Source organism: Lucilia cuprina, chromosome 4 (genome assembly GCF_022045245.1).
Source record: "Lucilia cuprina isolate Lc7/37 chromosome 4, ASM2204524v1, whole genome shotgun sequence".
NCBI classification, from domain to species: domain Eukaryota; kingdom Metazoa; phylum Arthropoda; class Insecta; order Diptera; family Calliphoridae; genus Lucilia; species Lucilia cuprina.
The window spans coordinates 15,675,785-15,692,930 of record NC_060952.1 but is presented as its reverse complement, the minus strand read 5'-3'; the positions used below and the strand labels follow the sequence as shown (position 1 = coordinate 15,692,930).

At 28.2% G+C, this 17,146-nt stretch overlaps 4 protein-coding genes across 6 annotated transcripts in view; 3 read left to right on the top strand and 1 right to left on the bottom strand.

Moving 5' to 3' along the window:
- The window catches only part of LOC111690758 (cadherin-89D), a 104,875-nt gene extending 104,382 nt beyond the window's left edge, over window positions 1-493 (top strand). The window contains exon 19 of the mRNA XM_046949349.1: window positions 96-493. Within this exon, the coding sequence (XP_046805305.1) occupies window positions 96-426 (331 nt within the window). The 3' untranslated portion in view covers window positions 427-493. The remainder of the gene's footprint in view (window positions 1-95) is intronic.
- Window positions 494-1,114: 621 nt separating this feature from the next.
- Window positions 1,115-12,651, top strand: LOC111690778 (NADP-dependent malic enzyme). 2 transcript variants are annotated; one of them, XM_046949353.1, is made up of 9 exons: window positions 1,115-1,402; window positions 8,933-9,125; window positions 9,281-9,621; window positions 9,701-10,256; window positions 10,371-10,523; window positions 10,586-10,738; window positions 10,835-11,129; window positions 11,213-11,377; window positions 12,315-12,651. In XM_046949353.1, the coding sequence occupies exons 1-9, from the start codon at window positions 1,386-1,388 to the stop codon at window positions 12,329-12,331; spliced, it is 1,890 nt and encodes a 629-aa protein (XP_046805309.1). In that variant the 5' UTR covers window positions 1,115-1,385; the 3' UTR covers window positions 12,332-12,651. The 2 variants fall into 2 exon arrangements, with proteins under 2 accessions (XP_046805309.1, XP_023309106.1); XM_023453338.2 differs by lacking the exon at window positions 12,315-12,651 and adding an exon at window positions 11,425-11,836 and having other exon boundaries at window positions 11,213-11,341.
- An 843-nt stretch (window positions 12,652-13,494) lies between these two features.
- On the bottom strand, window positions 13,495-14,871 carry LOC111690768 (electron transfer flavoprotein subunit beta). Its single transcript, XM_023453325.2, has 3 exons — window positions 14,751-14,871; window positions 14,591-14,668; window positions 13,495-14,435 (listed from the first exon to the last, which is right to left on the bottom strand). Exons 2-3 carry the CDS (start codon window positions 14,639-14,641, stop codon window positions 13,725-13,727), a joined length of 762 nt encoding a protein of 253 aa, XP_023309093.1. The 5' UTR covers window positions 14,642-14,668; window positions 14,751-14,871; the 3' UTR covers window positions 13,495-13,724.
- A 616-nt stretch (window positions 14,872-15,487) lies between these two features.
- Window positions 15,488-16,916, top strand: LOC111690771 (3'(2'),5'-bisphosphate nucleotidase 1). 2 transcript variants are annotated; one of them, XM_023453329.2, is made up of 3 exons: window positions 15,488-15,623; window positions 15,836-15,933; window positions 15,998-16,916. In XM_023453329.2, coding segments are annotated over exons 1-3 (903 nt in total). In that variant the 5' UTR covers window positions 15,488-15,622; the 3' UTR covers window positions 16,802-16,916. The 2 variants fall into 2 exon arrangements, with proteins under 2 accessions (XP_023309097.2, XP_023309096.2); XM_023453328.2 differs by lacking the exon at window positions 15,488-15,623 and having other exon boundaries at window positions 15,689-15,933.
- The last annotated feature ends 230 nt before the right edge of the window (window positions 16,917-17,146 follow it).

The window sequence follows — 17,146 nt, the reverse complement described above, 5'->3', positions numbered from 1 at the left end:
TCTCAAATATTAAAAAAAAATTAATAATGTTTTAATTAATTATTTTTTCTGTCTTTATGTTTTTATTTACAATTTTAAATTTTTTATATATTTAGTTGCGGTTATCTAACAGCCAGTGATTATGTTGAATTTTCAAATTTTATCAGTACGGATCGTAAATTTCCAAAATATTGTGGCAAACGTGATAAATTTGAAATACGTTCAGATGATCGTTTCTTCAGAGTGTCCTTCTATACAAACGATCGTTTTGATCGTAATGGTTTTCGTGCGTATTATGAATTTGAAGGAAAATCGACGCCGTCTGAAAATACTTCGGTACAAAGTTATACATCCGTTTTGTCTAATGGATCTAATTATGAAACACATTTTAATTTTATAAAGTTGTTAATATTATTAATTTATCCTTTTCATATAATTATTATGTGAAATTGTTTGTAGTTAAAATTATTGTACATACAAAAAAATGTTTTAGAAAAGTACAAATCCTTTTGTTTCAAAAATCAAAGATAATATAATTTTTATTAATTTGCTTCAAAAAAGGCACTTTTTAAAAAGTTTGCTCCCAGTACAGTATAGAAATTTCGAGATTTTTATTAAATTTTCTACTATTTGAGAATTTGTAAAAAACCTTATGCATAAATCGTGTTATTTTCTGTTTAAATAAATAAAAAATTAAAATAGGTTCGAAAAAATACAAAATTTTTTTACATATAATTATATCTGATTATTGTTCAGCAACTAATGGTTGATATATTTGCTAACAGGGTGTTTTAACAGTATATTAAAAAGATTTATGTTATGAAAATATTTGACGTCTATGACAGTAACAACTCTCTGGATGTATTTTATTATGACTCTCATTCGTAAACAATTATATTTTGCAAAAAAGGAAAATAATATAGATACTTTTTTTAAACAACTGTGTCATACTAACAATGCGTTTGGTGTATTTATTCGTTTGAAGCCAACTGACTAGTGGTTGGATTTAAATGTTCGATCTCTTTGCATGAACCAATCACCTGCAGAATATTCATGTTTGTGTGTGATGCTGTTCGATTCAGGCAAAATACAAAATCTACTACTACTTTATACAGCCGTAGCTTGTCATCCCGTCAGTTGAAAAGCTTCGTTCAACGAATTCGGTTGGGTTTTTGTATGTGGTTAGTTGGCACGTGAGTTTTAAGATTTAAAAAATAGATTATTGCAAAAATAAAAGTTAAAAAAACCGATTTGTTTTAAAAATAAATTAATTCGTTTATATAATGTTGAATTAGTTGATAATTAAAGCCATTAAATACGCACGGTAATAAGATATTTTTCTAAAATTAAATTTGCTACCATTGGAAAAGCTTTCGGTTTTAGCCAGAAAAAGAAAAGGAATCATCATGTTCTCACGTCCCAAGTAAGTAAAATAAATATGTATTATTAACAAAAGTTCTTTTTAATAAAATTTTGTATTACAAATAAAAAAAATTGTTTGTGAAAAAAACTGCTTATGCAATAATTATTTTCACATATTTTTTTTCTTGTATATGTATACAATTTTAATGCCAAAAGGAGCGTTGGGGCAGGGACGCGCACATTTTCTAATGTGCAAGAGTCGAACATTTGACAGTGTACACAAAAATTCTCCCATTGACCTAGTATCACGTATATTTCCTAAAAAAAAGAGAATTTTTTATTTGAACCTGTAACCCGAATCAGCTGTCTGTATGCACTTGGTAAAAAAGGAATAATACTACAGAAGCGTTTTACATGTTTTATTAGCGCCATTGTGTCTGCTGATTTTCCTAAAAATGTTTTCCACTCTCATGTCTGAGTGCTCTTGACCATGAACTAAATTTTCAAAATAAATCTTTCAGTTACATTGTTTACATTGTTGTCGTTGATTGATAAAATGCATTTCTTCTTGCCAATTTTGTTAAACTTTCGATTTCGTTTTACCACATATACAACAAATTATTATGTGGGGTTTTCATCTAATTTGTTATCAGTCGGCCGACCTTTTTTTATAATTTTTTCCCACCATCCTTTTGCCAATATTTATTACATAACACCCAATACCTTTTAAATTTAATTTTATTTTACTTGCACTTCGTTTCTATCAAAATAATCAATAATTGCGTATAACTCAAGAAGAAATGTTTTTTGTTGGTTTGTCTGGTTGTCAAGAAGATTGGTGGGTGGGTGTTTGAGGGTGGTTAATTTTAAATTTGCTATGAATGTGTATAACTTTTTTGTTAAAATTAAATATGTACGTCTTTTGCTATTTTTGCATGTTTTATTTCGCTTTCTACTTATTCCACCTTCAAAATTGTTTGTATGTCATTTAAAAAAATAATTTAAAAACAAATTGTTATTTCTTTTAAATACATAAGATTTTTTGTTTTAAAATATTGGTTCAGAGAAAGTGTAATTTCTAGAAAAAAAATCAAAGTATAAACAAAATTTACTAATTATTCCGATTGAAAATAATTTGGAAAACGCTTTTCTGATCAGTAATGTATTTTAAGCAGTTTTAAATTCTGTTAAATGCATAAAATATCAATAAATTTAAAAAAAAAAATTCAATATAAAACATTTAATAAATAAAACCGGCAAAAATAGATCTAATGAACGTCACAACAAAATATTTTTATATTTTGCATAAAAAACTTCAAATAATCGACTTATGCACTTTTAAAAAATTTTAAACAGGGAGAACGATTTTAAAAATGCATTCAAAAAGGGCATTTCTTTAAAAAATGCACTTAAACTTTTTAATAAAAAAATTATATTTAAATAAAAGAGCTCATCCATTGTAATAGATTGGGCTCTAAATCAAAAAAAAAAAAATCCGATATAAACTCTCAAGATATAAAGGTTCAAAGTTTAATACCTTTTTGATTTTTTGTATTTTTCGAACAAGCTAAAATCGCCATAAAAATCACGTTTCTCTAAATTTTTAAGAATTTAACACTGATATGTCTTATGTGTCTAATAGAGTATGTGTTTACAAAAAATTAAAGAAATCTGGAGACTATCGGTCAATTCTTATTTGATTTCTCATAGAATTCATGATATACCTATATGTATATATTTTTGAAATTGCCCTTGCTAAAATCAAAATATTTTGGTAATTTTTTCAAATTTTAAGTGGGATAACAAAAACACGACATTACTTTTAAAAAAGTACCTTAGTATTGTTTGTTATGAAAACGATGCATGTTTTTATAAAAAAGGATTTCAATTTAAGCCACCTCCGTTAGGCGTTTAAATTAGCAAACAAAATTAACTCAATACTCAAAAAGAACTATCGAGAACTATTTTTACTTAATCCCTAACTCTTCACCTAAATATTGGCAATTGATCGGTGACTACAACGTTCGTTAGACACGTCTAATTTTTAGTGTTTAATTTGGATTATCGGAATTCAAAATTGAAATTAAAATACATATTTAAATAAATGTATATAGTCATATGAAACGCAAACGACTCCAACTAACGAAAAATTCAAATATATTTTTTTAGTTGATTTTAATGTATTGCCTCAAAAGAATGTTCACAAAAACAAGCAAATCCCGGAATTTAATTTTCGATTTTATTAACAAAAAATAAAAGGTCCTATCTGCTAAACCATTTTGTTACCACGACAATTAGATTTTCGCTCCGAAAGATCCTAGTCCCATACTGCCAAAGATTGTCAACTCAGCGACAGTTGCATCAACCGAAAAATGTTTTCCCAGGAAAAAATTACCGACTACAGTGGAACTGTTATAACAACAAATAAAACATTTAAATATTAAAAAAGTATATTTTATACATTTTTCTATACGCTACAACTACTTAAATAATAGGTTTCTCTACTAAACAATTTGTTTAATAAACCCACTTTATTACAATAATCTCATTGTCCCTGTATGGAGCTAGTGTATCGTTTTGTGCGAATTTTAATTATGTTTTTTTTTTGCGAATCGAATTAATCGCATAAAACAAGATTTGTGTGTATTATGAAAAATATTTTTTGGTTGTAATTTCATTTTGAAATGTCTTATAAAGAAAATTATTGTGAAAAACAAAAATGAATTAAATTGCAAATTAAAATCCAAAAGAAAACTACAAATAAATTGTGTATTTGAAAAAAAAACAGAAAATTTTCAAAAAGCATTATACATTTTTACCTAAAACATGCTGATAGAAGCAATATTTTTAATTTAAATAATTTTTTGCTTCTCCTGTACAATTTAATTAAAATGTTAGATAGGGTAAAACTTAACAATCAATGTGAACATATAACAGCTATTTCCTTCACCTAATACTGTTTGTTTCAGATTCATTATATTTTATTTATATGTATAAAAGAAGGCCATGAAGGCCAGGTTCAAATTTGTTGGCCAAAGTCAAATATAATGAGTATTATTTTTTCGCATTGTTATCTAGAAAGAGTTAACCAAATATTTTTTATAATAAATATAATTTTTATAATTTTTACTTTATATGTATGTTGACTCTTTAAATATTCTATACTCTATAAAAAATTTTTTATACTGTATTTTTGGCATTAAGAAGCAATTTAGTGAAAAATAATACATATGTATATAGGCAGTTACTACCTTTTTCATTAACATTTATAACGAATTTTATATGATATATTTATTTATAAACCTTTAATAAAACTTTTCTCGTTTTAAGATATTTGTCGTCATGAACATTTAAATGTTGTACATACATATTTAATTTCTTCTAATTTACTAATTTAATAAACAGCTTTGATGATTTGTACAAAGCATTGTAGTACATATACCTAATAGTATATGTGAACTATAAAAAAAATTATGACAAATTAAATTAGTAATATATATAAAATGATCTATATTCTTTAATATTATAAAAAAACCTTTTTTTATAATTGTAATATATTCGTTTTATATCCTACAAACACTATCCTGTCTGTTCTGTAAACTGAATACAAATAAGTTTCTTGTTTTCTCATAATTTTTCTCGTTTTAAAACCGAATACACAAATCTGTTCGAATAATATAATATTTGTCACATTATTAAAATTGTAGAAATCTGTAGATTTATTTTACCTAGCGCCTACACAAATGTACCTCGGAATAGGACTTTGAAGCTCATAATCTCATATGCTACAAAACTAGCCTAAAAGTTACTTTCGATATTCCTATATAATGTCCTTCTCAGAAAACAGTTTTAAAGAAAAATTCAGTTTTACAGTAAAACAATATGTTAATATGTACTTTTTATTTACTTTTTATTTAATTAAATTTATTACTTTTATTTTAATCATAATTTTAAATATGAAAAAAATCATTTTTATGTTATCTATTCATAAGTAGAAATTTATAACCGATTATGGCCTATATAGGCTATGTTATTGAAATAAAGAATTTGAAATTAAATTAAATATGTATATCGGAATTAACGAAAAATTCACCATAAAAGATTAATAAGATTTTATTTTTCTTGAGTAGACTAGTGTTCATATATTTCATTTAAATATTTATCAGATTAGAAACAATATAAAATAAATGATTATTTTATAAAAAAACTATTAATTTTATATTTTTCTTTTATTTTGCCTTTACTAAAAAATATATATTTTTGCAAAAATATACAAACTAGCTAGATTGTATATCTTAACTGTCGTCAGTTATAAATAAATTCTATATTATAATATAAATGTTTGGTAAATAGTTCACATTTTATCAGAGGTTTTTGTTAAATTCTCAGTAAATAAATAATTTTAATTACGTCACGTTTTTTTGCTAACATTTTAAGTTTTTTTCATTTAGAATGGAAGTCATAAATAGTATATTCACCCAAAAATATTTTTTATTCGAAATAAACAACTTAAAAAAGCATAATAGAAAATAAAAAAATATTTTGCCTTAAAACAAATAAATAATTAAATAAAGTTTGTGAAAGCTCTGAGAAATATTTCGGTCAAATAAGTCATTTTTTTGTTTGCTAATTCTCTTATTACTTTTTTGGCTATTTAACCCACACTAACAAAATTTCTATAGAATAGATAAATCCATGAACCAAAACAATAACATTATTTATAATTACATACATTTTCTCTTTTTTGTGTTGAAGCAAATTTAAAATATTTTGTAGCTTTCAACTTGGTCAAAATTCTGGATCTAATTTACAAACAACACTGAATTCACTCATTAATGGGGTTTATGCATTTGTACAGTCTATTAAAAGTAATAATTACGTTAGAAGTTTAACGAACACTTCTCTTATTTTTTTTTAGTCAGAATTAAAGCGCAAATAGTATAGAAAAACAGAAAGACTAATAAAATGTCCACAAATTCTATATAAATATTGCAATTTTAATCAAATATAATTTTTGTTTATTCCGCCTTTGAGATTCCTTATTCGAAGTCTCGATTACTGAAAATTTCGAAATTTTCTTGCAATTAGAAAAATATGTTTTTTTTTTTTTTTTTTTGTTATATTTAATGTGGGATTTAGGTGGTCTTGCAAATTTTCGAAAAACAACTGCAACAGTCTAATGTGCTGTTTCTAGATACCGAGAGAGTAGTTTGAGTACAAATTTTACTTGTATTTTGTTATTGTAACAAAAACAAAATACAAGTAAAATTATATTATATTATTAATTATATTATATTTAATGTCGGATTTAGGTGGTCTTGCAAATTTTCGAAAAATCTTAGTTTAGTTTATTTTGAAACAATTGCAACAGTCTAAATCTAAATTGAAATCAATATAGCACTCAACGTTTTGAGTATAAATTTCAATATTTGTTTAATATTATTTAATAATTAATAACTGTATTAAATGATATGGGCCCCCTGCAAAATATCATATTAGCGGTAATTGTTTATTAAAAAAATCGTAGTTCACCTTTATCTGTTCAATTTTATATTTACATACATATGTATATGTTATCTGTATAAATAATTCTTGGTCACGCTGTATATGAATGAATATAACAAAAATTTGCTTTGACAACACGTCACATATTTTTTCATACTATTTTCTTTTTTTTTTTTTTTTTGCATTCTGTTTTTGGTGTGAGTTTGTTCCACAATACTTAGATATCATAAAATATGTCAAGTACACCGTACTGTAAGTACTTCAATCACCACCGGTAGTAACTATCGCAATATTGTTTATGATTACTTGTATTCTATCTTACTACTAAAAACAAATGAAATACTAATGTCGCTAATGATAGCTTTTGTATTCAATAGATCACTTTATATATCTACTATCTATGAACAATTAATTCAAATTTAGTTCTTATTCCAAATAAGCGTGGTAAACAATAAAGGTACGCATCGTTACTTGAAATACAAAAAGGCGTAAAAATCTTTTTGGTTAAAAATGGTCTAGTGCATCATAATATTATCGCAAATTTGTATACTCTACTGCCAAAAACTCTGATTCTATTGATATGGTCATTTCCGAAAGTCAGAAATCCTTAAAAGCAACATAATAGACAATGTCTGGCGGCACAGTAATATTAAAACATTTTTATTGATGTTACGATATAATGTTTGTAAGAAAATGTCGTTTTGATAACAACAATAGTTTTACCCTACATTACTACAGTGAGAAGTCAATGCTGCTGTTATAACACCAGTATACTAATATGCTCAGAATAATTTTGTGAGACGATTAAGTCTCTTCTTCCCTCTTACATTTCACATAACGATATGTATGTATGAATGTTGTTACTGTTTCATATTAAAAAAACATATACATAAATATGTATATGTATATAATTTTATTCTTTTAAATATGTATACATTATAAACAAACTGCAAATGCATGTGTCTAATATTTCTGTATCGGAATGTGTTTACTTTTAAAACTGCTAATTTCTGGGTACAAAATAACCTCAAGTAAAGAGTCAGCTGACAATTGAAAAATTAACTTATGATAACAACTCATGCTCTTGTTGATGATTATGACGATGAATCTAATATTTTTAGTTTATGACCATTTTGTCGTCATTATTTTTTGTTAAATTATTTTCTAAGTAAATGTTGTTAGCAGAATCTTGTTTACATACTTTTTGAAGATAATAAATAGTAAACCATATAAAATACAGATATTTGTTTTCATTGTTGATTTCATGTACAACATACACTTAAAATTTAATTTTTTCATAGTTGCTTTGTTATTTATGTACTTTTAAAATTATGTTAGCAAACAAATAATATTTCAATTGATACTGTTATCAAGAATAAATGTATGATACACTTTATTGAATTTGTAATTAAAATTTCTAATGTACAATCTATTATTTATAAATAAATTCTTATTTAAACTTTATTTTAAAGTTTGATTTTCTTTCTATTCATATATCTATATATCTACCTATCTATCTATATATCTATCTATCTATCTATCTATCTATCTATCTATCTATCTATCTATCTATCTATCTATCTATCTATCTATCTATCTATCTATCTATCTATCTATCTATCTATCTATCTGTCTATCTATCTATCTATCTATCTATCTATATATCATCTATCTATCTATCTATCTATCTATCTATCTATCTATCTATCTATCTATCTATCCATCTATATATCAATACATCTATCTATCCATCTATCTATCTATCTATATCTATCTATAAATAGTATTTATCTATCTATCGTTTTTTTTTTATAAAAATTGTTAATATATCCATGTATTAAAAGATAACCACACTATGTTGAAATGGGCGTTAGAAATTAAAATTTTACAAAAAATTACCTGGTTTCAAAATAAACAAACAACTATTTCATATATTTTCACAAAAGTTAAATTTAAAATATGTTTATTGCAAACAGCTGTTTTAAGATATCTAACCTACTAGTTTTTAATTAAATTATTGAATTTTAATGAAATAAAATTACAAATATAATAATAATAAATATATGTATGTGTGTGTATGTTACAGTTTATACGGAAATCTAACCAAAATATGTGCCACAGCCTCAGCACGGTCATCAAACAACCCAGCAACAACAACAGCTGTCGCAGCTGTTGCCAACAACACACAAATACGCGAATATCATGAAGTGGTTGGTGATATCTTGTGCCCCTCACAAGTAATGGGTATTGATCACATTCGGGATCCACGTTTAAACAAAGTGAGTATTAAATAAATAAAATTAAATAATAATACCCCATTGCTAAATATGCACATACATATGTATTTATAGCACAGCGCTGTTCTCTGTGTAATTTGAGAAACTTGTTTCTATTTCAACTATAATAACACGTAATATTATTTTGATATTTATAGGGTTTAGCATTTACCCTCGAAGAACGCCAAGTATTGGGTATACATGGTTTACAACCCGCACGCTTTAAAACTCAGGAAGAACAATTGCAATTGTGTAAAATTGCAGTTAATCGTTATAGTGAATCGTTGAATAAATATTTATATTTGAGTGATTTGCAAGATCGTAATGAACGTCTCTTTTTCCGTTTTCTCTCCGAAAATATTGAGGAATTAATGCCAATTGTATATACACCCACTGTGGGTTTGGCCTGCCAGAGATTTGGTTTAATTTATCGTAGACCTCGTGGTCTATTCGTGACCATCAATGATCGTGGTCATGTGTTTGATGTAATTAAAAATTGGTGGGTATTTATAGAATAATTATAAAGTGATTTATATATATATAACATATTTATTTTTATTTGTATTGTATATTTATAGGCCTGAACCTGATGTTCGTGCTATTTGCGTTACAGATGGCGAACGCATTCTGGGTTTGGGCGATTTAGGTGCTTCCGGTATGGGTATTCCTGTTGGTAAATTGGCTTTATATACTGCTTTGGCCGGTATTAAGCCCCACCAATGTTTGCCCATTGTTATTGATGTCGGCACTAATAATATTGATCTTTTGGAAGATCCTCTATATGTCGGTCTACGTCAAAAGCGCGTTGTCGGCCGTGAATATGATGACTTTATTGATGAATTCATGGAGGCCGTTGTGAAACGTTATGGTCAAAATACATTGATACAATTTGAAGATTTCGGCAATCACAATGCATTTAGGTTCCTCGATAAATATCGTAATACATATTGTACCTTCAATGATGATATTCAGGGTACGGCTTCGGTAGCGGTAGCTGGTTTATACGCTTCGAAACGTATTACAGGTAAAAGTTTTGCGGACTATACCTTCCTATTTGCTGGTGCTGGTGAAGCCGCTATTGGTATTGCTGATTTGACTGTAAAAGCTATGGTAGCTGAAGGTGTGCCAATTGATGTAAGTATTGTTTTTATTATTATTATTATTATTATTATTATTATTATTATTATTATTATTATTATTATTATTATTTACCTTAAATATATTAAATAAATATGAATTTATTTTTAGGTGGCCCGAAGCAAAATCTGGATGGTTGATGTTAATGGCTTATTGACCACTACCCGCGAAGAAGGTAGTCTGGAGGGTCACAAACTTAACTACGCCAAGGATGTTGAACCAATGAAAAATTTGGAAGAAATTGTTGAAAAAATTAAACCTAATGTAAGAATACAAGATCTCCTTTAATTTGTGGCAAATAACCTTATTTTTACTTACCTTTATAGGTATTGATTGGTGCCTCCGCAGCTGCCGGTATTTTTACACCTAAAATTTTGCAAACTATGGCCGCTAATAATGATCGCCCAGTTGTGTTTGCTTTATCAAATCCTACCAGTAAGGCAGAATGTACTGCTGAGCAGGCCTACCAAAACACAGATGTGAGTTGTAAATTTCTGTTGAATGTTAAAAAAAACTTAAAATGGAATAGGGACGAAAATGTGAATTCTAATTAATACTATTATTTTTTTCTGCAGGGTCGTGTAATCTTCTCATCGGGTTCACCCTTCCCACCAGTGACCATAAATGGTAAAACATACTCACCTGGCCAAGGCAATAATGCGTACATCTTCCCCGGTGTTGCATTGGGAGTTATTGCTACAGGTACCCATCATATTCCAGATGATATGTTCCTAATTGCTGCCCAAGAACTTGCCAACTATGTAGATCAAGCTGATTTAGATCGTGGCTCTCTGTATCCACCATTGAACACAATTCAAGAGATTTCTATGCGTATTGCTATTGGTGTAACAAAATGTGCTTATGACAAAGGTGAGATATAGTAATTAAATAATATAGTATTTTCGAAAATAACAATAAACATTTATAATTATTATTACATTTTTTATTTAAAGGTCTTGCCTCAACTTATCCTGAACCTCAAGACAAACGCAAATGGCTACAAGATCAATTATACAATTTCAACTATGAAAGTTCATTGCCTGTGACTTGGGCGTGGCCAAGAATGCCCTACATTAAGACTCGTGAATTAAATCCCACTAAACTATTTGGAGAAAAAAGTAACTAATATTTTTTCTTTCTCTTTTTCTTTTTTTTTTAAATCTAGGCGAGGAGAGTCCTCTTTTAGCTGCAATTAAATAAACAATTTTGGCTAACATCTGCATAGTTTTGAATTCTCTAATACACTTTATATGTCACATCACGCGTAAAATTGATATGTTGCGTTGCTTTATTGTCTTACCACTACCGATATTTTTTTATTATTGCCACCAACTACTATCAACCACACTGTATTTTCTCCATTTTTCTCAATTAATTATGTATATTTAAAGTTTGGATGCGGGTTTTATTATATATGTATTTCATTAATATAATTTTATTTGTTATTAACTTTATTGACTATTTAGAGTATATGTTCAGTAAAAAATATTAATGAAAATAGCCAAAGATAATTTAACCACCAGATATTCAAAATAACTCTGAATATTACCAATTTATATGTCCTATTTTTATATTAATAATTTATTGTGATTATTTGTTTTATGTCCTTATTTATGTTTAAGACGAATTTATAAGTATTTAGTATTATTTAACAAACTTTCTTATTGCTTTTATCCTTAGTATTTATTTTTAAGAATTTTATTAATATCTCCATCTTTAGTATTTTCTTAAGCTTAATTTTGTTTGTTTCGTCATTTTTGATTTGCATATCAAAAAAAAATATGTTAACATCTTTTATTCATATTTCATTTTGCATAACATTTAAAATCTTTAAGTATAATTCTATAAATATTTTTCGTATTTATGAATTATCCTTAAAAGCTTTGTTATACAAAATGTATGAATCTTTTAACTTTTTCAATTGCTTGCTTTTTTGTTAAATTACTATTAACTTTTTATTTAGTCCTTTCCTAAATTTTATTTTTGATATTTTCTTCAAATATTTTACTGATTCGGTTTTTATTTTACTATTCTTTTTAACTTTATATTTTTTAGAAGATGCACAGAAATAACTTTTCTTTTCTAATACTCCCTGAATACCCTTTATGACTTTAAAGAAAAATTTTGCCGCTAGTTGATTCTGCTCGAATTAACCGTCAAAAACACAGAAAAAAAACATAATGACTACGTTTTTAATTTTTATTTGTCTTAGCTGAATTGTATTTTAATTTATTTAATTTTTATATAAATATCTATGTATACTTTTACAAAATGTTACAACTTTAGTTATAATCATCAACAGTTAGATTATCGACATGAAAACCCATTGAAATATAAATATACTAATGAAAAACAATAAACAAATCTACAAAAATAATTAAATATTAACAAATCGTCTGTTTTTATTGATTTGTAAGAAGTTGTGCAAATAAATTGTTTTGCTTGGAAGTGTATAACTTGAATTTTGGAGTATTTCAAATTAACGCCTAAAGGTATGCTTCAAATTTGCAAATTTACATAACTTTAGCGCCATCTATTGTTTTGATATGCGGTGTTTCAAAATTTTAAAAATTCAAGTTTTCTATCCTGGCAACACTTCCACAAAAAATCAATGCCTTTAAAAAATTTTACTCTGGCAGTGCTGCATTTTAGTTTACGAAAAAATTGACTTGGCAATATCTTAAGTTTCTACTGAATATAAATGAAGTATTGCCAGACCAAAATAATTTAATGACATTGATTTTTAGCGGAAGTACTGCCAGGTCATAATAAAATAGATGGCGCTAATTTTATACCAATAACACGTTTTAAGGCCTACTTTTAGGCGCTATAATTCGCATATTCATTTCTTTTTTTATGCCAAATTCCTTTGATTTTGGATAGTTTTAAAAAAGTTTAAAAATTTTGCCATTTTTTCTTTAGTTAATAGCTTACCGAAATCTATTTGTTTTTTACATATCTTTCCTAATTTTTAACTGTTTTTTATTTGCAAAAGCTGTGTTTTTTTGACAAATTTTCTGCCAACATTTAAAGGTGTAACAACTATGTACTTTTTAAATTTTAAAAGCGAAACATGTGTAATAGATCTTTTTAAATACGATTATGGTGTGGTTAGAAAAGTATGACTTCTACATTATATGTTTAGGGACAACACAAACTTTATAAAAATGATCATATCTTAAGAGTAAAACTCCAACAGTGAAGTGGCGCGAATAAACTATTATTTAGAAAAATGTACAATCTATAATAGAACTTTATTAAAATATACAATAAAAAAAAAAAAACAAATTCGTTTGTAACAAAATGGTTATTGTTCTATTTCCTATAATAAAGCCAATGATATCAAGACATTAAGGAATTTTTACTACATACAAAATAATAGTGGAGGGGAAGTTTTTAAAACTTATATAAATGCACATTTTTCAAAATTAACTTTTGTTCAGGAGAACTCAGAACGAAGATTGTTTAACAATGACCGCCTTCCTTGAGCTTACTGACCAATGTATCTACATCGGGTACGACAGCGCCAGCCTTGCGGACTGGAGGATCCTCAACGGAAATAACTTCAATGCGTGGAGTAGTATCAACACCTAAATCACCAGCCGACATCTTCTTCAAAGGCTTCTTCTTGGCCTTCATGATGTTGGGTAGAGTGGCGTAACGTGGGGTGTTCAAACGCAAGTCAGCGCTTAGAACAGCAGGAGTTTTAGTTTTAATAGTCTCAAGACCACCATCGATTTCACGAACAATGGTTAAACCATCACCAGTTTTTTCAATCTTGTTACAGAAAGTACCTTGTGGCCAGTCGAGTGCGGCTGCAGTCATTTGGGCAGTTTGATTGCAATCGTCATCAATGGCTTGTTTGCCCAAAATAACCAAATCGGCTTTTTCATCTAAGGCCAACTTGGCAAGAATTTTGGAAACGTGAATAGGTTGCAACAAATCGTAATCCTTGCCGGAAATCTCGACGTGAATGCCACGATCAGCGCCCATGGCCAAAGCTGTACGAATGACTTCTTGCGATTGAGTGGGTCCAATTGAAACAGCAACTACTTCAGTGGCCAACTTCTTTTCTTTCATTTTAACAGCCTCCTCCACGGCGATTTCATCGAAAGGATTCATCGAGTGTTTGACGCCTTGGGTAACAACGCCAGTTTTTTCAGGATTGACGCGTACCTGTATAACCAAAACAAATAAATTTTTTATGCTAAAACATTCAGTGGCGCATCACATCATCTTCGACAGTGATTACGCAAAAAATGTGATAAGAAACAAAAACACAGAATGTCTAATTTTTCCACACCATAATCATGAGTATATAGCAATCTTACCTTAACGGCATAATCAACCACACGCTTAACACCAACCAAAACGCGAGACATTTTCCAAGTAACTTTCCTAAAAGGCACCTACAAAGCAACAACAACAATATATCAATTTATTTAAATTAATTTCCTAATTAATGAAAAAAGCTACGCAAATAAAACGAACCTGCTACAAAGAGTGTTGAAAAAACTGACCAAAAAAGTTGAATAAATTTTGACAAGTCCAAAGGTTGTAGAAGAAGAAGATCGATCAAAATATTCCGCATTGCCAAAAAAAGGTATTGCCAGACGTTTATAATTAAAAAACGCTAGAAGTACACATGTATCAAATCTACTGATTATTTTACAGTAATATAAAACATTAGGATTAACGGAAACTAATGGAACAAAATTGCAAAAATATATTGAGTAAAGAATATTCTTCCCTCTCAATTCACCTGAGTTTTGAATTATAGTCAAGACTAAACCACTTATAAAATGCTTTTATATATATGAGGTTCCGTACATCTACTATCTTAATATGTGCCTAAATTAAAGCAATACAATTTTAGATCTAAATCTATGTTACACGGTTGTTAGATCTTATAAAATCGGCAGAAAATTTTTCAAAAATTGTCTAACAACCGTATCAACTTTTTTTGTATAACATTGTATGATGTTTAAATGCAAAAATTTTAGATCACCCGATTGTTAAATATTTTCTGAACACTTTACTTCCAACGTTGTAAGATCTGATTACCGTGTATTATGCTTTAATGTATTTTTTAAATGAACTAAAATTTCCTACATACGTTCATTATGTACGTATGTATATAAAAATGACAGAATATCAGATGATAGTTACATACATATGTATGTCAATAATTAATGGCATATGTAGAATATATATAAATGTATATACATATGTATGTAAAATTAATTTTTTACAAAAACTTTAAACAAAAAACAAACAGTACATATCACTGATAAGTTTTCAGTGAAAACGTCCAGTTTTTAATACAAAACACTTAGTAAAAAACAAAGTATACTTTGGTAAAAAGTAAGTACAGAAAGCACAAAAATCAAAACAATAATAAAGAATATATTTAGAAAGCAAGTGTCAAAAAATAACTGTTGTTGTAAATGTAATAAAAACATTGTCACAATTGCGAGATTTGTTAAAGAAGACATTCCATTATTAAATTAGTTGAATTTATTTTTAAAACTTAAGAAAAATAAACGAAATAACAAATATGTCTTCGCAACCTTTAGTGATGCGTATAATGGCTTTGTCCATTAATACCGCTAAACGTGCCGGCTCAATTATAAGGGATGTCATGCAAAAGGGTAATTTGGGCATAGTTGAAAAGGTTAGTAGTGCCGCATCACTTCCTTCTATCTTATCTGATCAAGATTGAACATATATTGTTGTAGGGAAAAGATGACTTGCAAACTGAAGCTGATCGCTCGGCACAACGTTGTATTATCGCCTCACTAAGTCAACAATTTCCAGCAATAAAAATAATTGGAGAAGAAGGTGGTTCCGATTTAAATGTTTGCAAAGATTGGTTGGTTTCTGAGTACGATCAAGAAGTACTTAAGCTCAACTGTCCTGAACAATTTCGTGATGTTACTGACGATGATTTTGTCGTATGGGTTGATCCCCTCGATGGTACATCTGAGTATACGCAAGGATTCTTAGACCATGTCACTGTTTTAATTGGAATTTCCATTAAAAACTCTGCTGTTGGAGGTATAATACATCAACCATACTATAAAAACCCTAACGGTGAATTAGGACGTACTATTTGGGGCTTAAAGGGTCTAGGTACAGGTGGATTTGAGCCTACAGAAGCGCCTGCAGATAAATTTGTTATTACAACCACACGCTCACATTCTAATGCCATAGTTCAAGCCGCCCTAGATGCTCTCGCTCCCACAGATGTTATCAAAGTTGGAGGAGCAGGCTATAAGGTCTTACAGCTGTTGGAGGGCAAGGCTCACGCATATGTCTTTGCTAGCCCTGGCTGTAAAAAATGGGATACATGTGCACCCGAAGCTGTCTTAGAAGCACAGGGAGGCTGTTTAACCGATATGCTTGGGGAACACTATTCATATGCGAGTGACGTTGAACATCCCAATAAGAGAGGTGTTTTAGCTACAATTGGAAAAGTGTCTCATAGTGAAATTATTGCTAAATTACCAGCAACAGTCCTAGAGGCTATGCGCAGTAAATAGTAAAAAATTTAAATTAATTACTTTTCTGTTATGTACTGTACGATTATGTCAAGGATTGGTGTTATGTAATTACTTTCCAAAAAGATAATAAATGTTGAATAACAATGCAAACGTATTATCAATTACTTTTTTTGTATTATCTTGTGATGAGTCGACAAGATAAGTCAATATAATCATTTATAATACCTAATATTTTTCTTAAGCAAATGTGTACATATACACACATTTTTTGTTTATGTCAGTCTCCTCGTTGTTCAAGTATACAAGCAAATAATATCTGCCAAATCTGCCATTTTGACTAATTCACTTCCTTTGTAGGATCTATTATTCTGATCTTGAGTGTAT